At 36.4% G+C, this 24,349-nt stretch overlaps 1 protein-coding gene across 1 annotated transcript in view; it reads right to left on the bottom strand.

Annotated features, from left to right (window-relative positions):
- The window catches only part of TRPA1 (transient receptor potential cation channel subfamily A member 1), a 55,539-nt gene extending 42,081 nt beyond the window's left edge, over nt 1-13,458 (bottom strand). Inside the window, exons 1-4 of the mRNA XM_055298663.2 lie at nt 13,172-13,458; nt 9,587-9,743; nt 5,016-5,191; nt 1,137-1,244 (exon numbers count right to left, since the gene is read on the bottom strand). Of these exons, the coding sequence (XP_055154638.1) occupies nt 1,137-1,244; nt 5,016-5,191; nt 9,587-9,743; nt 13,172-13,282 (552 nt within the window). The 5' untranslated portion in view covers nt 13,283-13,458. The remainder of the gene's footprint in view (nt 1-1,136; nt 1,245-5,015; nt 5,192-9,586; nt 9,744-13,171) is intronic.
- Nucleotides 13,459-24,349: the final 10,891 nt, after the last annotated feature.

The raw sequence follows: 24,349 nt of genomic DNA, 5'->3' as shown, positions 1-24,349 counted from the left end.
CTTTGTAAAATCATATTATTAAAGAATATTGTTAAGTAAAAGCTTTTTTGAACATTATCATACAGTATACACATAAATTAAACTTGCAAGGAAACTAGACTTTAAAAATATATTGTTTTCTGTAGTATTTTCAACAATACTTTTCTTTATTCCAATTTTCTTGTGGTTAATTTAAGGCTCTTTTCCTAAATTCTTGGTTTGAGTGTTAGTTAACTTATTTTTATTCTCTTTATCATGTATTCTCTTTGTGGTCCAATCATGACAGCTTAGAGTATGTACCTGTCTCTAAGCCCATCTAGTAAAGGTGCTAAAACATATTGTATGGCACATTTAAACATTAGGTGAATATTTTTAAATTATTTAATTGCATTTTCTTATTCTCTGAGATGGTGAAGAGGCAAAATCAAGTGGTAAAAATACAGATGCTGGCCTAGATATCATACAAGTAACTAAGGAATATTTGAAAAAAAAGTCTATTTGCCGGCATTCTAACAGCACGCTCAGATGGAGCACTGCCAGAAGCAGGAGGAAGTCATGCAGACAAGCATCTCCATCGCTTCACTGGACCATGCCAGGAAGCCTCACCAGAGACAAGGCTGGCTCTACCCTCAGGCGTGTGGCTAAGAACCTTTTTCATTACATCATGCAGGGCTCTGTTTTTGAGACCCAAGGACAATAATTTCTTCAGGTCTTGGGAGCTGTGTTTCCTTTGACTTTTCTCTTATGGGCCCAGTAAGTCTGCAACTGACTATATTCATCTTTCCTTTGACTATTCAGAAGCTCAGAATCATACATTTGATCCATCTTTATAACATCCAGGCCATTATACTTTGTATTTTGCATTCTAGCCTGACCACCAGCTTCATCTCAACTTTTCCTGCCTGTATTTTCTTTTCACTTCGATTTTCTCATAATTTTCTTTACTGCTTTACTATTAGTCTTCCATAAGCAATCTCAGATCCTCTTAAGGGGGGAGTACATACACAAAAACACATAGAACAACTTTTTTCTGACCTAGTTTCTGTATTTTATATTTTTCTAAGGAGAAAAACTTAAGAGCTTTTGTAAATAATAATAATCCATGTTGTATTCATGAAAAGATAAAGAAAGCAGACAGATATGACAAATATACAAACCAAAATCTGCAATGCTTCGCTATTATTTGTGGTGCATGCAATGATCACAGCTGTGTTTCCATTTTCTCCTTCCAAATTAACATCAATAGTTCTATGCTCAAGCAAGACCTAAAAAAAGGGGAGAATAATTGTCAAAATTTTTGCAGATTTCCAAATAAGGTACTTGCCTTCCACTAGAGTTTAAGTTTTCAAACGCCAGGGGCCATGTCTGTTTATCTTGTATTCATCCTTCTCTCACACAATCTGGCACAAAATCTTGCACATTGTGGGTACTAATTAATTTCCCCATTAGATGAAATAATCATGATTTCAACGTCACATCAAAGCAATATTGAGTTCTGGAATTATAAATAAAATAAGAATTATAGATACTAGTTATCATAGCTTCACTTAACACTTCCAACTTGTATTAAGTGAAGTTATGTTAACTAATATTTTCAGGAAAATAAACTTGTGGAGCCATTAGAAAGTGTTCATGGTGGAGGGGAAGAGAGGTAGGGAAGAAGGAAGAGAGTAAAAGAGAGAAAAAGGAGGGAGGGAGAGGCCGGGCGCGGTGGCTCAAGCCCGTAATCCCAGCACTTTGGGAGGCCGAGGCGGGCGGATCACGAGGTCAGGAGATCAAGACCATGGTGAAACCCCGTCTCTACTAAAAATACAAAAAATTAGCCAGACGTGTTGGCGGGCGCCTGTAGTCCCAGCTACTCGGGAGGCTGAGGCAGGAGAATGGTGTGAACCCGGGAGGCGGAGCTTGCAGTGAGCCGAGATCGCGCCACTGCACTCCAGCCTGGGGGACAGAGCAAGACTCCGTCTCAAAAAAAAAAAAAAAAAAAAAAAGGAGGGAGGGAGAAAGGCAGGAGGGAATTTTTTTTCTCTTCCAGTTATTTTTCTTTTACCTGGATTGCAAGAATTTTGGGACATGTCAGTGGACACGCTATTCTTTTCAGAGTTTTGTGTGGTGTAACCCAATTAATTCAAACTTGGCCTGGAATGGAAACCTTCTCTACAATGTAAGAAATTAGCATCCTGATAAAATGATCAAGTAATTTTTCTGATGGAATTTCATTGAAGATCTGTTACCTCCTCACCTGGTTGACTGCCATCTGATTACTGCCCAAGCATCTGTAGGTCTTTGACTAGTCTTTCTTTTATATTCAATGTAACAAAATTGTCTCATAGAAATGTCTCATCAAATCTTTGAATTGGCCTACTGGAGGCTTTTCCTCTTGCAGAAAGACTACGATAAATGATGACATGTCCTTAAAATTAAATAATGTTAAAAGAATTTATTAAATCAGCTGTTTCTTAAAAACCTTGACTTCTTTGAGAAAAGTATGCAACCTCCTACCAGAGCCTCTTGTTAACAGAACGCATCCCTTGTGAGTGTCAGCAAATGAATTAGATTTATTAATTGGCTCTGCTCATAAAAGAAAATTAAACTCAGATTTTAGTACATAAGAATAGGTGGAGAAAAGATTGATGGATTAAGGGAAATGAGAACATAAGATTCCTTCCATGGACTTTAGGCATCATCGCATTCTGTTCTTAAGAAACTCTAGATTCACATGGAAAATAGCCTGCCAAAGTCTACAAGAAGAGGCTTTTCTCTCTTTGCCCTCTTAGAATCATAGATCATAAATGTATAGCTGTGTTAAATTATATGTGGCAGGGATCCCAGAGAGAGCAACTAAACTGTGCACCTACTTCAAATTCAGTCATGACAAGGCAAGTCTGGAAGGTTTGGAGGTGAGCCCTCCACAGGTCCCTCGGTTGAGAATCTGAAGCCTCATGGAAGGGTCAAACAACTGGATACTTTGAATTAAAGCCCCAAGGACTAAGGTCTGCAGGCTACTGAGAAACAAAACCACCCCTTAATCCCCAGGCCAGTGTGTCCCAGGGAATATTATGCATACCATACATCATTGTGCAAGAACTTGAAGTGATGCGTGGATGACAGTTTTTTATTTTACAAACATTATAGGCAGCAGGGGAAGATTTGAGGGAAGGTCAGTGGAGCAGTCAATGGAGCAGCTTCTAAACTGGCAGGGGCTGGGTGGGTACAGGCTGGACCATGGGCATAACTGGGAGAGGCAGGTAGAGAGGATTGCTGTTTGCAAGCATGAGGGGAGACATTCCAAAACACCTTCTCTTCCTTCTATTCCGGTCATCTGTGGTGAACCAGAGGAGTCTGAAAATATTTTTACACATAGTTGTGGCTGGTAAGCCCAAGTAAAGGAGAGCCAATTTTACTTATAACTCTATTTTTCTGCTTGTTCTGGTGTCACTAGGAAAATTTGTTTCATGTCCATCACTGAGTTTATGAATCAGTTAGGAGCTTTATTTTCTATTTCTCTGTGATACCTACCATTCTGTATTTGTTGGTCTGGAGATTTCTGCTTTCTAATTAACAATAGTCTTTCAACAGTTACCTGCCTTCAATTCCCAAACCACACTTTCACGGCCAATGTTAAGTTAATAGGCATGTGTTCTTGAAAAGAGCCTTCAGAGGGAGCACAGAGCTCCATGAGGAAATATTTGATATCTCTGCAGGAGTCCCTGCAGTCACTAGTGGCCCAACACAGATGATATAGAAATAGCACTTGGCTCATGAATAATGAATAAAAAAATAACAGTTTGTTGTCAGAGGACTTTCTAGTAACCTCTTCAGGGAGCCACCCTGACCCATCTCATAGGTACTGAGACTTCAGCTCTCCCCTTCTCAGTCAGCCAGAACTCCCATTTACTCATTCATTCATTCATTCATTCATTCATTCAACAGCCATCATTTACCAGCACAATGCCGAGGAGTAAGAAATACTTGAATTAGTAAGACACACCTCCTCCCTCAAGGATAATTAGCCAGTGGGGAAGAAAAGCACATGAACATTTGATTCCGATATCACGTGTTAAGAATTTTAACAGAGCCACATACAGGGTACAGTAGGAAAGCTGAAAGTGGCTCCTCTCACACCTTTTATGCCAGACTTAAAGGAGCCAAAGTCTCAGAGGGCTGAGAGAAAGTTTTTTGGGCTAAAGGGAGCCTGAAACTCATGGAACTCTTTGGATATTGTTTCTACCAGAAAACTTACTATAAGTTCCAAATAGCCTACCTTAGAAATGAACTTCTGGAACATGCTCCATTTGTAAATTGCATTCTTCATCCTTTAAGCATGTTTGTGTTCTCGGGTGTTTGAAAGACTCTGAGAAGTAGTTTAAAAATCATGGCCTAATTCTTACCCTTTAGCAATTTTCCAGGGTTTCCTCTATTTGACCGAACTTACTCTTACACCTTGAAAACCAATAAGATATTTCCCAGTGGTATCCTTATGTCTTCTGCTAAGTAATCTGTCTGATAGGCCATCCATTCTAACAAAAATAGCGTATCATAATTATGTTTTCTGTTTTCACTGAGTCTCTCATTACCTTCCTCCTTTTAGTCATTAAATCAGTCAGGTAAAAGTGATAAAGCCTAAACCCGAAAACATAAAGATGAAAACAAAATTCCTTAGTCTTGCATTTTTACTTGTGGTGTAATAGTAGGCAAGTTATTCAAATTCTTTTGGCACCTCAGTGGACTCAGCTATGCAATAAGAACACTAGTAGAATTACTTCATAGTGGGTTTGCTTAGATGAGAATTTAATAAACAAACACACACAAAGCTCTTACAAAAATGCCCGGTAAATAAGAACTATTCAATAAAGTCAAAACTAATCATCGTCATCATCATTAGTTAGCGAGAAGTATAGCAAATGTAATAATTGCATTTTGTTTGCCATGGAAGCTTAGAAGGTGCCCGTCCTGCTGCAAGCAGAGAGAGCTGGTTCTGGGTCCCAGCACCTGCGCCGCTGGTCAGGCCCTTTGGAGCCGGCCAGTAGCCTTACCTTCATCACCTCATTGTTCATGCCCTGCACAGCTATGTGGAGAGGCGCCATCATGTTGAAGTTTCGGAGGTTTGGGTTTGCTCCTCTGCTGAGAAGAAACTTAACGCTTTCAATTTGGTTTTTTTCTACAGCACAATGCAGAGGGGTATTTCCATAATCATCCATTTCATGCAGCACTAGAAAAATAAACCAAAATATGGATTAAATTTTGCTTAGACTGTATTCAACACATCCTGAGTGCCTATCCACTATAAAACTCAGTGCCAAGTGCAAATGAAATCAGCTGCATCTTTTTATGGAAACTAAAAACACAGCTTCAGTTCTAAGGAAACATTTAATGGGCACCTAGGGGGGATATATAGAAGCATGAGACTGACTTTATGAATTGAGTTAAATTTCTATAGGTAGCATTAATAAGAAATAGATCCTCCTATTGCTATATGTTTTTATCTATCCGAGTTTTGGGATTGTAATAAAATATTGGGATTATATAAAAGCAAGAATTATGTCCCAGGCACTCTGCTAAGTTCACATGACCATTATTTCATTCAAGCCTCCAATAGCCTGCAAAGTAACACCATGACAAATTTTCAGAAGAGGAAGATGTTGAGGTCCAGAGAGGTTAAAATTCTTGCCAACATCACAGAGCTAGTAAGGAAGTATGAAAGTTACCATACTTCTCTGAACCTCAGCTTTCTTGTATTCAAACTTAGTAAAAAAAAAATAAAAAAAAGTATATTCATATACCTACACACACACAGGGAGAGAGAGAGAGAGAGAGAACGAGAGAGAGAGAGAGAGACCTTGCGATGTTGCAATGTTACTGGGACAATAATACTAAATCATGTCTCTAAAGATCACAGCAGAGTGCCTGGCCTGTAGCAATGGTTCAAAAAGTGTTAATGAGAAAAAAGACACACCACTAACAAACCACAAGACTAGAATTTGAGCTTGAGCCCCTGATGCCACAAGTGGTTTCCACATAATTCTACAATAGCATATATGGTACTATGTACCCCGTGAGCTCAGCATATATGTAATATGTCTTTTCATCCTGGAAAGTCCTATAGCTATTCTAAAATAGACATGGCTGTCTGCTTTATCAACCTTGTAAATTGGTGGCAGTATATCTTTATGTCCAGGAAAGGAGAAAAAGTATTTGCTCATAAATATGATTTGGAGACCATGTATGGTACATGGTACTTGGAACGATATAGCCATGTTTTCTGTTTCTCTCCTTTTTCAAATGTGTCTCTCCACTATTTCCTTTCATTCGTCTAAGTGTTTCATTCTAAACAACACACACACACATGCATGTACACACCCACACACACACATCTCTTGACCGTTCTGTCTGATCAAGAAGAATCACTCCATTCATCATTCCATTTGGTGCCAAACTTAAACAGGGATCTATACTTAGGAACTCCCATTCACTAATTAAATAACTTGAATTGGGCTTTTATCCTCATCACTTTTCAGAAATCATTTTTATTTTTATAGAGGTCACTGGACCCTTCTAATGTAGGGGCTTTATCGTGATCTCCTTCCTACTTGATCTCTTTGTGGCAAGGGCTCCTTCTAACTCTTCTGTACCCATAACTTCACCCATGGCATGTGTATTTTCACTATCTTCATCTTTTTCTGGCTTTTCCTCTGCCATCTGTCTCTTGATGTTGGTACTCTATTCTTAGCTACCTTTGCTAGCACTTTTATGATCCCCTAAAGGATTTTCACACATTGCCACTGTCTCAGTGACTTCCTATGCAATCATGCTCCTGTAGGCAGCCCCTTTCCTTCTACATTTCTGTTGTGTGCTGGGTATTTCCAAGTGGATGTCCCCTGGGCCTTTCAAACTCATGGTGACCAAATCTCACACCTTCACACTCACTTCCTTTCTGTTTTCTCATATTCCTCCTTTTGGCAGATGATTATATTATTAGCTTAATCTCCTAAATTCAAGAATTTCAAAGTCAGTTCTAACTCCCTGCCCCATTCTCTTCCCATTTATTCTGCTGTCGAGCGCTATTGACTTTACACACCAATAGCTTTTTTTTCTTTTCTTTTCTTTTTTTTTTTTTTGTCAGTTTAGAAGTTTATTTTGCCAAGCTGAAGATGCACCTTGGAAACAGAGACACAAATCATTGTAGCATTTGTGGCCCATACTTTTTCCTAACAGGGTTTTGAGGACTTCAATATTTACAAGGGAAAGAGCAGCCAGGAGAGGAAAAAAATAGTCAACTATGCATTCATCTCGTGCTCAGTAAATCTGCATTTTACGTAAGAAAAGTAAACATTGGGTAGAAAAGTCAAATATGCGTTTGTCTCTGGGTGGGTGGAGGGATGATTTCTAGTCTTTTTTTTTTTTATCATTCCAGGAATATATATATATATATATATTTTTTTTTTTTTTATTATACTTTAGGTTTTAGGGTACATGTGCACAATGTGCAGGTTTTTACATATGTATCCATGTGCCATGTTGATTTCCTGCACCCATTAACTCGTCATTTAGCATTAGGTATATCTCCTAATGCTGTCCCTCCCCCGCACCCCACAACAGTCCCCGGAGTGTGATATTCCCCTTCCTGTGTCCATGAGTTCTCATTGTTCAATTCCCACCTATGAGTGAGAACATGCGGTGTTTGGTTTTTTGCCCAGAATTGGAGAAAACTACTTTAAAGTTCATATGGAACCAAAAAAGAGCCCGCATCACCAAGTCAATCCTAAGCCAAAAGAACAAAGCTGGAGGCATCACGCTACCTGACTTCAAACTATACTACAAGGCTACAGTAACCAAAACAGCATGGTACTGGTACCACAACAGAGACATAGATCAATGGAACAGAACAGAGCCCTCAGAAATGATGCCGCATATCTACAACTATCTGATCTTTAACAAACCTGACAAAAACAAGAAATGGGGAAAGGATTCCCTATTTAATAAATGGTGCTGGGAAAACTGGCTAGCCATATGTAGAAAGCTGAAACTGGATCCCTTCCTTACACCTTATACAAAAATTAATTCAAGATGGATTAAAGACTTAAATGTTAGACCTAAAACCATTAAAATCCTACAAGAAAACCTAGGCAATACCATTCAGGACATAGGCGTGGGCAAGGACTTCATGTCTAAAACACCAAAAGCAATGGCAACAAAAGCCAAAATTGACAAATGGGATCTCATTAAACTAAAGAGCTTCTGCACAGCAAAAGAAACTACCATCAGAGTGAACAGGCAATCTACAGAATGGGAGAAAATTTTTGCAACCTACTCATCTGACAAAGGGCTAATAATCCAGAATCTACAATGAACTCAAACAAATTTACAAGAAAAAAACAAACAACCCCATCAACAAGTGGGCAAAGGACATGAACAGACACTTCTCAAAAGAAGACATTTATGCAGCCAAAAAACATATGAAGAAATGCTCATCATCACTGGCCATCAGAGAAATGCAAATCAAAACCACAGTGAGATACCATCTCACACCAGTTAGAATGGCCATCATTAAAAAAATCAGGAAACAACAGGTGCTGGAGAGGATGTGGAGAAATAGGAACACTTCTACACTGTTGGTGGGACTGTAAACTAGTTCAACCATTGTGGAAGTCAGTGTGGCGATTCCTCAGGGATCTAGAACTAGAAATACCATTTGACCCAGCCATCCCTTTACTGGGTATATACCCAAAGGACTATAAATCATGCTGCTATAAAGACACATGCACACGTATGTTTATTGCGGCACTATTCACAATAGCAAAGAGTTGGAACTAACCCAAATGTCCAACAACAATAGACTGGATTAAGAAAACGTGGCACATATACACCATGGAATACTATGCAGCCATAAAAAATGATGAGTTCGTGTCCTTTGTAGGGACATGGATGAAACTGGAAAACATCATTCTCAGTAAACTATCGCAAGGACACCAATAGCTCTTGAACCTCTCCCTGTCTCCTTTTTGTAGCCTCACAACCCTGGTGAACTCTTATCCTCTCTTTACTACCAAAATAGCTCTTTAGCTTGGCTTCCACTTCTAATCCATCTTCCACAATATTGACAGAATTATATAGCAAAGGTCTTATCACACCACTTCACTGCCTTCATCTCTGTGGCATCCACCTCCTTCATTGTCTGCAGTTGAATTTCTTAAACAAGGTAGAGTGTACAAGGCTGGCATCTGGAAAACATCACTGTGGGAGTATGGTACACCTTCTTGAGGTGTCAATTTTATTTAATGATGATAATTTAAATGTAAAATAACCTCAATGGAAATAGTATTAAAGAGTACATAAAATGTACATGCTTTCTTACAATCTATCTAAAAATTCAAATGAAGTCTGTGCTTGTTGTGGGGTGTCCTAGATCTCTGTAATATGCTTTGCAGTATTTCATTAGAAGAAGTTTAGGAGTGCTGGTGTGTAGGAAAACCCACAATTCTAAGTGAAATATATAGGCTCTTTATAATTGGCACTAATTACCCTTAAAAATCACTTCATTCCATTCTTTCTAGTTAATTGAATGGGATGAATGATTTCTGGAAGATGCATTGTAATATTTTGTTACCTTCCAAAGAGGAATCTCTGGTGATCTTCTCCATTAGCTCAATTTGGCCTTCTGCTGCAGCATAATGCAAGAAGAAGGTGTCCATATCGTCACATCTTTTTAATTTCTTTTGCTTATTAACGTTTTGTAATCCATACGCACTTCCTTCAAAAACCACCTAGAGGTATTTGAACACCGTTATACCAAACAAGCATACGCAAAACTTATGACTATAATCATTTTATAGCCTGAAAGAACTTATTATTATCCAAAACTGTCATGCTTATAATGAGGTAAATATTTTTCTTGAAATACACAAAATGTTTACAGACACAAAGAAGGTTTGAGAAAATGCCCCAAGATTGATCAATATATGAAATAAATTTTTTTTGTCATGAACTCGTTCATATATGCTTAGAAATAAAGGCCATTCTTCCTCATTGAGAAGGAAATGCAGAAATCTTCCCCAAACAAATGATTCAGATACTTGCTTTAATTCCACCATTGACCATAACTAGTCACATATGCCACATGATAATATATGTCCAAACTCCAGTTTGTTATTTGAAAGATAACTAGAGCATTTCTCACTACTGAAAAGAAAAACTATCAATGAAAATGAAGTATTAAGGTATTTAATGTATCCTTAATATAACCAAGAAAGGATTTAGAATATTAGGATTTATTCAGCAAATGTCAGGTTGGAATAATAAAACTTAATTTCTTAAAATTTTGAACTTTAGTTTTTGCTTCTGTTATTACAGAATAGTACCTAACAAGTCACTCTTCTATGGTAGTCTCTTAAGTTGAGATGTGTTACTTTTTAACTAAAAAAAATTCAATTCCATATAAGCTACATATAACTTTAGTGATTACAGGATATGACAATAAGCATCCAACCACTTCCAAATTTACACATACTCAGTAATAAATTTAAAATGGGCTTCTTGCAGAAATAGAGTCTTTTTCCATGTCTCATCCTATCAAAGAAAGTGTTGGCCTAAATCTATTTGGAAGCATTTTGGTAGTTGAATTTGATATGCTCCTTGCGTAATAAAGGGATTATGCTGCCCACTCCCTAGTGCTGGAAAGAGCAGTTTAGGATGTCTGTTCAGTGATGTGCTGTCAACACAAACCCAATTCCACACTCTTTAGAGGGAGTACTAGGTTCAGATGCTCACAAGGCACTATTGAATTCACAATGACAAAACAGCATCTAAATACTTTACATGAGCATATCAGATGTATTAGATCATCTCAATCAGTACCTGACGTTGTCAGGCTTTGAAGATATTTTTTAAAGTTCTGAAAGTAAGCCAAGGATGTCATTTAGACAAAATATATATTCATTTAATGTAGTTTCATGTTGTCACAGGGTCACTTCAGATTCCTTTGGAATCTGAACTATATGATTAGATTCAGAACATAATAGACTAGATCACTTTTAGATAAGCTAATTCTAACTAAACCCTTTAAAACAGAGATATCAAATACATCTGTTTTAGGTTGCTTTAATGAAATACATATAAGTAGCAATGGGGCCAAAAGGTTGGAAACTAAGGTGAGAGATTACAAATGGAAAGTCAAATGCTAAACTATTCACTATCTTGAAAGAAAACAATTGGAAAAGGCTAAAAGCATCAGTCCAATGGTTCTTTTTCCACATTTCTAATCTTGTAAGTTTTCTATGATCCTTCAGTTTTGTTAGTGTTCCTGAGATACTGTGTATGTGCTGGAGAAAATATGTTATATAGCTTTTCTTTTAAATTAGGAAACCACCAAAAACCCTCTAGAGGTTAAAAAACCCTTCACAGTGTTATATATGTTTCTTTGTCATGGGTCCAACATGAGATTTTTACAAAATGATATGGAACTACCACAGTTAATGAAATAAAATATATAATCCTTCAATCTACAAACTCTATGTAGCTTCTAAAAGGCTTAAAAAACATAAGTTGCTCTACTTAGGTGATAAATCTAAATAAAGACTGTTAGAAACATGAAGACGCTGCTAAGAAATCCTTCAGCAAATATCTCTAGAAAATAAAACCACATGGGTGATTTTAGAAATTTAAAATTTCTTCCTGTATCATATTAATTGTAAAGATACTACTCCAGTGGTTGAAAGCTATTCATGACTCAGTTCTCTGGAGTAAGCCAAAAGACCACAGTTATCATGCTAACATTAAGAAGGACAAAAAATGTCTGTGGCCAAACTGGACATGTCAACAGACTCACTTTGGGAGGCCTGGCTAATTGGTGTGTGTGATTAACTATACATGCCTGACTCACACACACAATTGGCAATAGTGCCAATTCCTGCAACCTGCTTAGAGAGCAATTTGTCAATTTCTACCAAAATTAAAGCTGTACATACCTCTTGACCCTGCTAGGACTTTGACATACAGACATATCCATAAAGGTACCAAGGGACAGACAGACAGAGAAGCTACATCTACACTCACAGACATACTCTGTCACGTGTGTGACAGCAAAACAAAAAAAAACAAAACAAACGCAAAACACCTTAAGTGTCCATCACTGCAAGACTGGTTAAATAAATCATGATCTAGTCATACAGTGGAATATTAGGAAGCTGGTAAAAAGAGTGAGGTAAATCTACAAGTGCCAATTTGAAATGTATTGAAAAATACATTTTGTGAGTAAATCAGAGTGGAAATCTGTGAGTTCTTAACTTTGCAAATAAAACAAGATCTATTAGCATGTGTGTTTTTGTGTAAGTATTTTTTTTAACCTGGAAAATACTTAAGAAACTGTTAACATGGTCCCACCGTCGAAAGAGATTTGTGGTGAGGGTTTGGAGAGACCTTTTTAATGATGTCTCAACATTTTAAAAGAGCCCCTTTCTCCTGCCGGCAATCTGATGAAATCCCGTGGTGGGTTCTGAGCCCCCAACAGCCTTTATCCCTTAGACTACGCCATCAGGTAGTAGCTAGTGCTGCCTTTAGGTCCGAGAACTGCATAAGTAATAGAAGTGCCCATCCTAGAGCCTCAGGTCACCCACCCATCTTCAAAAGGTCACCTCCCCCACAGCGTTTCCTGAAGCCCCTACCCCCTGGAGAAGGAATTTGCCACTCCTGCCTCCGTTTTATTGGGGACATTTTCTGCAACGCTTTATGTGCAGACAATTGGTTTATCTATTTCACTCTGTTAGACCAGAAGGCTTCTCAACCCCCAAAACTCTTAAATAGTTATCCAACGACTACCAGATACAATCATTCGGCTATTTGGTTCTAAACAAAATCTACGGAAAGGTCCAGGTGAAACGGCACACATTCCAAATTGTCCTGATTTTAGGCAGCTGCCCGATCTTGTGCCAGATGATACAAGTACTTTTTGAGTAGGTTTCCCCGGACTGCAGTTGCCCGTCCAGGAGCAAGAATTCGGTTGGACAAACAAGCAAACAAAGTAGACAAAGCAGGCGCTGTGTGAGCGCGTCATTAGTAGGGTCACTGGATTGTGCACACACCCCAAAGCTTGCAACCCCCACGCTTTCTCCAAACCAAGGGCTGCCCGCAAGGAAACCTCCAGCCGACCCCCGCCCGCACGTCGGAAACCCTCCAGACCCGCGAGCCCCCAGAGTACCTTAAGCGATTCCTTGCAATCCTCCGTGTCGTCCGGCACATCCTCATAGACAACGCCCTGGGGCTCCTTCTTTTCTCCAGGGCGCCACATCTTCCTCAGGCTGCGCTTCATGGACCCCACCCCGGACGCCACCTGGTGCAGCTGCTCACCACGCGCGCAGGCCCCTGGGGCGAGAGAGCGCTGTCAGCCCGCCAGGCGCCGGGGTCCGCGCGAGCCCGAGCTCTCCCGCGTTGCAGCTCACGGGCAGCGAGAAAAGTCGCTCTGCGGGAGTCCTGGAGAACTTCCGGAAGGAGTTCTCCGGCCCGCGCTACTTTTGTAGTGCAGGAAGCAGGCGGGGCGCGGAGAGGAGGTAGAAACGCAGACCTCCTTCGCAAAGAGGGCGGCGGCGCCGCGTCTGCCTTGGACTCGCCCGTCCCGCTGTCCTGCAGCTGCAGCAGCTCACTGACAGAGTCAAGCGTGTCAGGTCGGGGTGGATGCAGGGAATTTGTTATAATAAACAAACTAAGAGCCCCCTTGCCCTGCCCCCAACCTTGTATGTGAGTGTGTGTATGTGTGTGTTGGGTGGGGGGTGGGGAGTGTAAAGAGAGAGGAAGAGGGAATGACTGGGTACATTGGAAAGATTTTTAGTTTTCAGGAGTTTTTTCTAACTAAAATCCTACGGACCTGTGTTTCCCACCACGTGCACCTTCTTCTGGGGGCCTCTTTGATTTGGAAATAAAGTTTTTAACAAAATTTCTCATTCCAAACATTTGGGACAACAGCTACATCCCAGCACTGGTTTGAGGGACTAGATTAAGTCCCTGTGAATATCAGGTCTCATTTCCTGTGGATAATAATAGTGATCCCCCTCACGCTTTGGTGTTTAAGGGTGGTTAATAAAAAGGTCAGGTTAAACGTAAGCCACTGCTGACTGGTGCAAGTTTGTTTGCCCCCAGCTTTATTTGAGAGACTTATATTTACAGGACTGCTCTTCATTAAGTGTCAATCGAAGTGTCTCAATCGAAGAGGCTAGTTCTACTTTTACGTACAGACAAGGGAGTCTCCGAAACTGTTGCCGGTAAGTTCAAGTTTACAAGGCTAGAAAGCAAGAAACGTTCTTTCTAAGGCTGATTATATCTTACACGGGACAGAATGTAGCTTTGACAGTCTTTTGCTTTGACAGACTGTGCTTCATGAAGGCCCTGGATTGTCATATTCACCTGCTCATCTCCAGCACTTAACACAAGACCCCCGTGGATCCAGGACCTGGCATAGAGGTGCACTCAGTAACGGTTTGTGGACTGTCTCACCTAGGGGCTCCGGTGGGCTAAGCTTAGGGCTAGGCAGAGTGGACATGATGATGTTGAGGAACCATGAAAGGTCCCCCTAAATCTTCCAATGGATATGGCAGGTTGCCATCAATTCCACCCTTGGAGTGGAATTCCTTGGAAGGATAATATTGAACTTAACCACATCATGAGTCCATGAGTATGGCTTGCTGGAGGATACAGGTGTTCAACTTCACCTTTGCACTCTTTTCCCATCAGCATCTGTGTTCAGGGTATGCAAGATAAGAATGAGTTGCACAGCTTGCTATGATTTAGTTGAAAGAGGTAATGCATTTGGAGAAACCAATAAAGAAAAGAATCCAAAGGTTGGGTAAAAAGAATAACTCTCATTGAGCCATTGCTGCCTACCTGATATTTTCCATATACCAGTTTAATGTTTTAAAATGGAAATGCCTCATAGGAATATTAAGACTTTTTATTTTTTATCATTGATTATTTTGATCAATTGCTTTTCTCACAACACTTAGCTGGAAAGGGTCACTAAGGCAAAAACTGAATAAAGAGGATGTTCGACGTGGTCATTTTGGAAGCTGGGGCAGTGGGCATGTCATGGTAGCAAGCATCAGATGGCCCTGTTGGCCCCGAGAGACGGGGTGACGGGGGTGGGGGGGGGCAGCATGGGCCAGTGCAGGGAATTCCAGCAATGGATGGTTGAGGGGAATTCTGGGAGAAGGGTGGCTCCAGGCCAACAGCACCCCTCCTTTGGAATATCCCCTGGAGTCTGCATTCTTGCTTCTCTACCCCACTGACATTCTCCAAAGCATGTATTCTTTTTAATTTGTCTTCTCTGTCTTTAACACTGAAAAATACAGTTGGTTAATATTATAGATATGAATTTTTTCCTGCTTTCTGCTTATAAAAGCAAAGAGATTAAAAGATAGTTTAATTTTAAAAAATATTATGGGGGTCTTGTTCATTTTAGGCATTTTTCAGGCAGTGTCTTCCTAAGACCTCTCAGGAATTCCCATGACTGTTTCTTCTTAATTATTAAATTATTTCCTACCCATCAAAAATATCTTTTTCATAGGCAAGCAGGGCAACTTCCTCTAATTGCAAGATTAATTGCAAATCTTGGTCTTAAAATGCAAAATGTAAACAGGAACAAGACGGTATCTAGCTATTTACAATCAGGATCTTATTTCATTTGAAGTTTAATGATGAATAGCAGTAATGTGCAAGCTTTTTATATCAATTATACTTTTAAAATGATAATTATTAGAGAAAAGAAACCTTCCTAGAAATTTTCTGAAGGTAATTTTTATTATCAAATTACAATTTGACATTACACAGGACCTTATTCAAGAAAATAAAAAGTAATAATAATAATTTTATTTAAATTATCAAGGAAAATATAGTTATACGCATATATTGCTCAATAACATTTTATGAAAAAAATCTAAATTACCAAAATTCTCCTTAATTATTTTGTTCCTTAAATTTAAAAATGTTTTGTTTATAAGTTAATTATAAAAATATTTATTTTTAAAGTCACTAATCCAGATATATTATTAATGAAAAGGGGCCCAATATACATGCTAAGGAAAATAGCATCTTTTATGAAAAAAAACATAAAATGCACCCATGGAAAGTGTACAGTTTGACGACTTGTAGTAAATTTATACAAGTATACAACTATCTCCACAATCCAGTTTTAGAATATCTCCATCAATCCAAAAAGTTTCCTTAGACCCAGATGCAGTAATTCCCTCCGCCACCCAGACCCCTAAGCAACCTTCAATCTGTCTTTGGAGCATACTTTCTATCTCTATAGTTTAGCCTTCTCTAGAAATTTCAGATACATGGAGTCATACACTATGTAATATTTAGTATCTGGCTTCTTTTGCTTAGTATAATACACTTGAGATTAACCTACATTGTACTATGTATCAGTAGTTTCTTCCTTTTTATTGATCAGTAGTATTCCATTGTATGGATATACCATGTTTTCTTTACCCATTTACCAGTTGGTAGACATTTGAATTATTTCCAGTTTGGGTCTATTATAAATAATGCTGCTGTGAACATTTTCATACAAATCTGTGGACATACATTTTTATTTCTCTTGTTTAGATAGATACCTAGTAGTGGACTTGCTGAGTAATGTGATAGGTATGTGTTTAGCTTTGTATGAAACTGCCAAATTGCCTTCCAAAGTGGATGTACCATTTTATATGGCCTCCAGCAGTGTATGAGGATTCTACTTACTCCATAGCCTCACAAAACTTAGTATTGTCAATCTTTATTATGGTCATTCTAGTGGTATATACCATTGAGTCTCTAATTAGCATTTCCCTAATGGCTAATGATATTGTCCATATTATCATGTCTTATTATTCATTCATATATTTTCTTGATGAAATGTTTATTAAATTCTTTGGCCTTTTTTTAAATTGCATTGTCTTCTTACTATTAAGTTGTAAGAGTTCTTTATTCTAAATATAACTCTTTAATCAGATAAATAATTTGCTAAGTTTTTTCAGAAGCTGTTATTTCTCTTTATTTTCTTAATAGCGCCTTTTGAAAAGCAAAACTTTTAATTTTGATAAAAGTCTAATTTGTTAATTTCCTATATTTTGTTTTGGATGCCATATATAGAAACTTTTGCCAATGCAAAATTAAAAAGCTTCTCTTCAGTATTTTCTTCTAGAAGTGTTAGCTCTTAACTAGATCAATTTTGAGTTAATTTTTTGTTCAGGTTGTGGGGTAGAGGTCTAAGTTCATTTTTATTGCATATGGATATACAACTGTTACTAGTTGTTAAAAAACTATACATCCCTCATAGAATTGCCTTCAAACCATTGTCAAAAATCAATTGACTACAAATGTAAGAGTTTGTTTCTAGACCCCATTTTCTTCCATTGATTAATATCTCTATATTTAAGCCAATACCACATGGTCTTGACTTATATATTCAGGTTATTAATCTCTTGTCAGATGGGTAGTATGATGGTTAATATTGGGTGTCAACTTGACTAGATGGAAGGATGCCTTGATGGCTGATGAAGCATTGTTTCTGGGTATGCCTGTTGCATTTAGTCTATAGATTGATTTGGTGGGAAGGGCCATTTTTAAAATATTGAGTCTTCTGATCCATAAACATGGTATATTTTCAATTTATATAGACCTATCTTGATTCCCTCAGCAGTGCTTTGTAGTTTTCCATGTACAGTTCATGCATATTTTTGGTTAAATGTGTTCCTAAGGATTTTATTAATTTTAAGCTATTTTAAATGAAATGATTTTCTTAATTTTACCATTAGATGATTTGTTGTTTACAGAAATACAATTGAATTTTCAAAATGATCTTGTTTTCTACACTATTACTAACTTTGCTTATTAATTCTAGTAGATTTTTAAGAGACTTTTTAGAATCTTAAACATATAAGACAATGCTAATAAAGACAGTTCGCTTCTTCCTTTTGCAATTGTATGCCTTTAATTTTTTTTCCACCTCAATCACTGATTAGAAGCTCTAGGACATTGTTGAATAGAAGAGGAGAGAGTGGATATCCTTACCTTTTTCCCAATCTTAGGGGGAAAGCAGTATCTTTCAATGTTAAATATTACATTAAAGTAGGATTTTTATAGATGTCTATTATCAGGTTGAGGAAAATATTTTTATTCTTTGTTTTTATCAAGATTGGGTGTTGAATTTTGTCTGATACTGTCTCTACAACTATTGAGATGATCACGTGTTTTTTCTCACTTATATTATTTTATATTAATAGATATTCTAATATTAAACCAACCTTTTAATACGTTACTGGATTCAGGTTGCTAATATTTTGTCAAAGATTTCTGTGTTTAGGCTCATGAAGAATATTGATCGGTAGTTGCCTCTTTTGGTGATATGTTTGTATAGCTTTGCTATCAGTTATAGTAGTGGCCTCCCTGAATAAGTTTAAAACTGTTGTCTTCTATTTTCTGAAGTAGTTTGTATAATATTGGTATTATTTTTTAAAGGTTTAATAGAATTCACCAGTGTAGGCCTTTGGGAAGATATTTAATTACTAATTCAATTTTTATCTTTTATAGAGCTATTTTGATTTAATACTTTTGCTTGAGTAAATTTTGGTAATTTGTTGAGAAGTTTATCCATTTAATCTAAGTTGTCTATGTGTTTGCTGGCACAAAGTTGTTTATAGAATTCCTTTACAATCAATTTAGTCAATCAGTTTCTTGTAGGGTGTGTAATAATGCCCCTTCTTTCATTTCTGTTTTTTGTCATTCATGTAATCTCTCTTTCCTAGCTAATAGTTTATCAGTTTTTTTATTGTTTTTCAAAGAACCAACTTTTGATTTGATTGATTTTCTCTACTGTTTCTCTACTTTTGTTTCATTTTTTTCTCCCTTTAATTTTTCTTTCTAAATATTTGGGTCCAATTTGCTCTTCTTCCTTTACCTTTTAGAGGTAGAACATTCAGTTGTTGATTTTGGATCTTTCTTCTAATATAATTATTTAAAGATACAAAATACTCGCTCAACTTTACAGTAGCTGCATTTCATAAATTTTGATTTGGCATGTTTTCAGTTCTGGTTTCTTCTTTGGCTCACAAATTACTTTTGGAAATCTGTTGCTTAATTTTCAAGTATGTGGGATTTTCCCAAATTTATTTCTGTTGTTGATATTCAATTCACCCTGTTTATGGTCAGAGAACATACTTTGTATTGTTTCAATCTATGTAAATTCAAATGTAGAATTGTTGAAACATTTTATGCCTAGCATATGGTCTATTTTGTAGACTGTTCTACATACACTTGAAAATAATGTATATTCTGCTATCATTTGGTAAAGTTTCTGAGTATGTTATTGGGTATACTTTGGTGATAGTGTTGCTCAAGTTTTCTATATTCTTAGTGATTTTCTATTTATTATGTTATCAGTTACTGAGAATATTAAAATATCAAATTATAATTGTTAAATTGTCTATTTCTTCTCACAATTCTGTCAGGATTTATACTCCATTGCGTGAGTGTCTCTGCTCTTAGATACATGCATACTTATAATTATTGTCTTCCCGCTATATTTTCCTTTTTATCATTATGAAATTTCCTTTATGGTCTTTAGTAATATTTCTTATTTTAAAGTCTATTTTATCTGATATTGTCATGCCAGATCACTTATGCTTACCATTCACATGGCAGATCTTTTTCCATCCTGTTAATTTTAATCTATTTGTTTTTAAACTGTTTCTTATAAATAGCGTATAGTTGAATCTTTCTCTTTTATACAGGTTGACAGTCTCTCACTTTTAATTACAATATTTACTCATTGTATCATTGACATTTAATATGATTATTGATATGAAACTGCCATTTTAATATTTGTTTGTTTGTATCACGTATTTTTCTTTTACTCTGTTTTTTCTCTACTGCCTTCTTTTTTATCCAACAATTGTCTTAACATACCATTTTAATTCATTGGTAGATTGTTTAGATGTTTTCAGGTTATTTTCATAGTATAGTGATTACAATGTTCATCTTTAACTTATTACAGTCTACTTTAGGTTAATACTTGTTTAATTCAGTAAACTATGGCAATGTTCCTCCAATGTATCACAATTTCCTCTCCCATTTTATATTATTATTGTCATATGTAATACATTTATACATCTACGCATGGTATACACTCTAAAATAGTGTGTTATAATTCTTCTTTTTAAACAATTTCACATTTTTAAAAGAAATTAAAAGAAGAAAATAGGATACACATACACACACACAGACTTTTATATTTGCCTATTTATTTACCATAGCTAGCGATCTTCATTTATTCTAATAGATTTGAGTTACTGTCTGCTATTATTTTCTTTCAATACGAAGGATTCCTTTTAGAATATCTAATAAGGCAAGTCTGCTTGGAAAATAAAATAAGGAATACTTTTTGCTGGATATAGAAGTTTTGTTTGATACACATTTCTTTCATCACTTTGAGTGTTATTACACTGCCTTCTGGCCTCCATTGTTTTCAGTGAGAAGTCAACAAATTATCTTTTTTTTTCAATGAGATAAGTAGTTTTTCTCTTCCTAATTTCAAAATTTTTTTCTGTCTTTCAGCAACTTGACTCTAAGGTATCCACGTATTGACATCTTTGTTTTTAACTTCCTTAGTGTTCATGGACCTTCTTGAATTTGTAGATTAATACTTTTTTTTCAGATTTGAACAGTTTTCAGTCATAAGTTCTTCAAATAATTTTTCTTCTTTCTTTTCCTCTTTTCTTTTTGGGACTTCCATTATGTGTATGCTGGTAAACTTAATGTTGTCCATGTTTCTGTTCAATATTTTTAGTCTTTTTTATCTCTGCTTTAGATTAATTTTTATTGATCTGTCTTCAAGTTTACTACTTCTTCATTGTTCCCAAATCTGCTATTGATCCTACTCATAAATTTTTCATTTATATTATTGTCTTTTCAACTCTAGAATGTTCAGTTGGTTCTTTTTGTTTTTAGTTTATATTTATTAAAATTCCCTTGTTTTATCATTCTCAACATATTTTCCTTTAATTCTTTGAAAATGTTTTCTTTACATTCAACATCTTTATATTAGCTGATTTGAAATTCTTAACTGCTAAATCTAACATCTATGCTCAAACAGAATTAGTTTCTGTTTGTTGCTTTTTTCTTCTTTCTGAGTATGGGCTACACTGACTTGTTTCTTTGCTTGTCTTGTAAAATTTTGGTTTATAAGTGGACATTTTAGATGAATATCATAGCAACTCTAGGTTTTGATTAATTTTTAAAATTTTTTTCTGGCTGGGCCCAGTGGCTCACGCCTGTAATCCCAGCACTTTGGGAGGCCGAGGCGGATGGATCACGAGGTCAGGAAATCGAGACCATCCTGGCTAACATGGTGAAACCCCATCTCTACTAAAAATACAAAAAAAAAAAATTTAGCTGGGCTTGGTGGCAGGCGCCTGTAGTTCCAGCTACTCAGGAGGCTGAGGCAGGAGAATGGCATGAACCTGGGATGTGGAGCTTGCAGTGAGCTGAGATAGTGCCACTGCCCTACAGCCAGGGTGACAGAGCAAGACTGTCTCAAAAAATAAATAAATAAATAAACATTCTTCTGTAACTTTCTCAGACTTAAACTGTAGAATCTGTTTCCCATGTGGTTTGTATCTACTCCTATTTCTATTCAGATATTTTTAATTTAAATTTTAGTTTTTATCCTGAATTCTTAGGGTCATTATCTACATGAATGTGTATTTCTTAAGTAAAATAATCACTTTTTTATTGTTGTTCAGTGAGTTGAAAGCTGGGTACTAGTTAAAAGAGCTGAACATATAATCATAGTCACAAAGATGAAAGTTGACAAATTTCTGTAGATGAACGTATCTGCTTCTTATTCTTTCAGTCATTTTAAATTTTATTTCAATCTGGAATTTCATTAGGCTACAGAACTGTTTAGGTTATAATCTATTTTAGTTTTGGAAGCACTCACCTATGATACTATTAAAATATGATGTGTTTTAGGGCCCAACATTTGACTGTAGTTTTGATTTTTGTATAGTTATTGTCTATTTAGATTTTCTGTCTTCTTGAGTCAAATTTATCAATTTTTAGTTTCCTTGAAAATAATCCATTTCATAAACGTTTTTAAAAATGTATTGTTATTCATAGTATCTTCATAAATTTCTAAATCTTCCCTATATCTGTGGTTCCCACTCTCTTGCTTCTAATGTTTATTTGTAATTGGTAAGATTTTTTTTATTTCTTAGAGATTTGATTTTTTAAAGAAACTTTTGGTTTTAGCAATCATATTTTCTATTTTTTTGTTTCTTATGAAATGTTTTCTGCTTTTATCCTTCCTATTTAGCTTCTTTTTCATGTGAAATTATTTGAGAATTGATTTTGAAGTTTTTCTAAAAATTATCTTAGTTTATTTATTTTGTCCGTTTTAAATTATTTTATAAGTGCACTTAAAATGATAATTTTTTTTTTTTTGAGACAGAGTCTAGCTCTGTTGCCCAGGCTGGAGTGCAGTGGCACGATCTTGGCTCACTGCAACCTCTGCCTCCCTGGTTCAAGCAATTCTCCTGCCTCAGTCTTCTGAGTAGCTGGAATTACAGGCACCTGCCACCACACCCAGCTGATTTTTGTATTTTTAGGACAGACGGGGTTTCACTGTGTTGGCCAGGCTGGTCTGGAACTCCCGACCTCGTGATGTGCCCGCCTCAGTCTCCCAAAGTGCTGGGATTACAAGCATGACCACAGCACCCAGCCAGTGATAAAACTTTATTTGAGAATCACTTTTGTTGTCTCATCAGTGTTGAAAAAGCATGCTTTTAAAAGTTGTTTCTTACTAACTCTAACGTTTGAATTCTAATTTCCTTTTCAATGCAAACATTGAAAATAATGCTTTAAATTTTCAATGGCTAGGGACTTTTTAAAACTAACTTTTTCTTGTTAGTTTGTGATTTTATTGATAGTGCTCAGTTATCTTATATTGCCTACACTTTTTAAACATTTGTTGAGGTTGTATCGCCCAATATATGGCTGAAGTTCCATTAAGGTAGTATTTTTAATATAACATTTTATATAAATACATTAGCTAAATCTTACCAATTGTTCGTCAAGTCTTCTACCTCATTATTTTTCATTTACTTGATATGCAAACATGTATGGTAAGGGATTCCACCACAGTTGTGGAATTGACAGTTTAGTCATGTATATAATCAGTTATTATTTACTTATAAACTATGTTTTTAGTACAGAAATGTTCATAACAATGGTGGTAAATTTATGCCTTGAATTATAATCTAATCAATTGAAATATATATTTATCTTCCTTAATTTTTTTATACTTGAATGTCATTTTTACTAGATATTAACACTGACTTACCATCTTTCTCTTTGATTTTTCTAACATATTTTTCTATTTTTTAGTTTCAACATTTGTCTGTACTTTTTTTCCCTTTAGATGTGTCACATGCAAGCAGCTTAGAGTTGGTTTTATTTTGTTTTTAACCCAGTCTTCTTTTTAACTGGGAAGTTTAGTTTACTTATATTGATTGTGATCATGGATTTATTTGCATTTGTTCTTTTTATATGACTTAAATATTTTCCTGTTTTCTTTTTTATTGTTTTATTTCCTTTTTCTGGTTAGGTTCACCTTGTGCATTTCCTTTTAACCTTTACTGATTTGGGGAATGAACATTCTACTTTTTATTTTATTTCTTTTGAGACAGAGTCTTGCTCTGTCGCCCAGGCTGGAGTGCAATGGCGTGATCTCGGCTCACCGCAACCTCTGCCTCCCGGGTTCAAGCAATTCTCCTTCCTCAGCTGCCCGAGTAGCTGGAATCACAGGCATCCGCCACCATGCTCGGCTGATTTTTTTGTATTTTTAGTAGAGATGGGGTTTCACCGTGTTAGCCAGGATGGTCTCGATCTCCTGATCTCGTGATCCACCCACCTCAGCCTCCCAAAGTGCTAGGATTACAGGCGTGAGCCACCTCTCCAGGCCCTTGCACATTCTACTTTTTCTTATGATTTTCCTTAATTTTAACAATCACACTTAAGCTTAAGATTTTTATCAAACTCGGGAGTTAATGATTATCTATATCTTCCTCATTTCGAATATAATAAGCTTAGGTCTTCCTTTATCACGTCTCCCATCCATATTTATACATTCTGTATTTTTTATCATTCTTTGTCTTTGTATTCAAATTAGTTTTTCCGCATTCTATACACACATAATTCTTCCAGAGGTGGTATGTTGGCACTAAAATTTCTTTTAACTTTTACTGTAATGAAACTGTCCTTATTTTGGCTTCCTATTGAATAATTGTTTAAATAAATACAAAATTCTTTCAAAGTTGTTTTCTCCAGAAATTGGAAGATTTTGATGTTA

The sequence above is a fragment of the Symphalangus syndactylus genome, chromosome 11 (assembly GCF_028878055.3).
Source record: "Symphalangus syndactylus isolate Jambi chromosome 11, NHGRI_mSymSyn1-v2.1_pri, whole genome shotgun sequence".
Classification (NCBI taxonomy): Eukaryota; Metazoa; Chordata; class Mammalia; order Primates; family Hylobatidae; genus Symphalangus; species Symphalangus syndactylus.
This window is presented reverse-complemented; position numbering and strand designations above follow the sequence as displayed.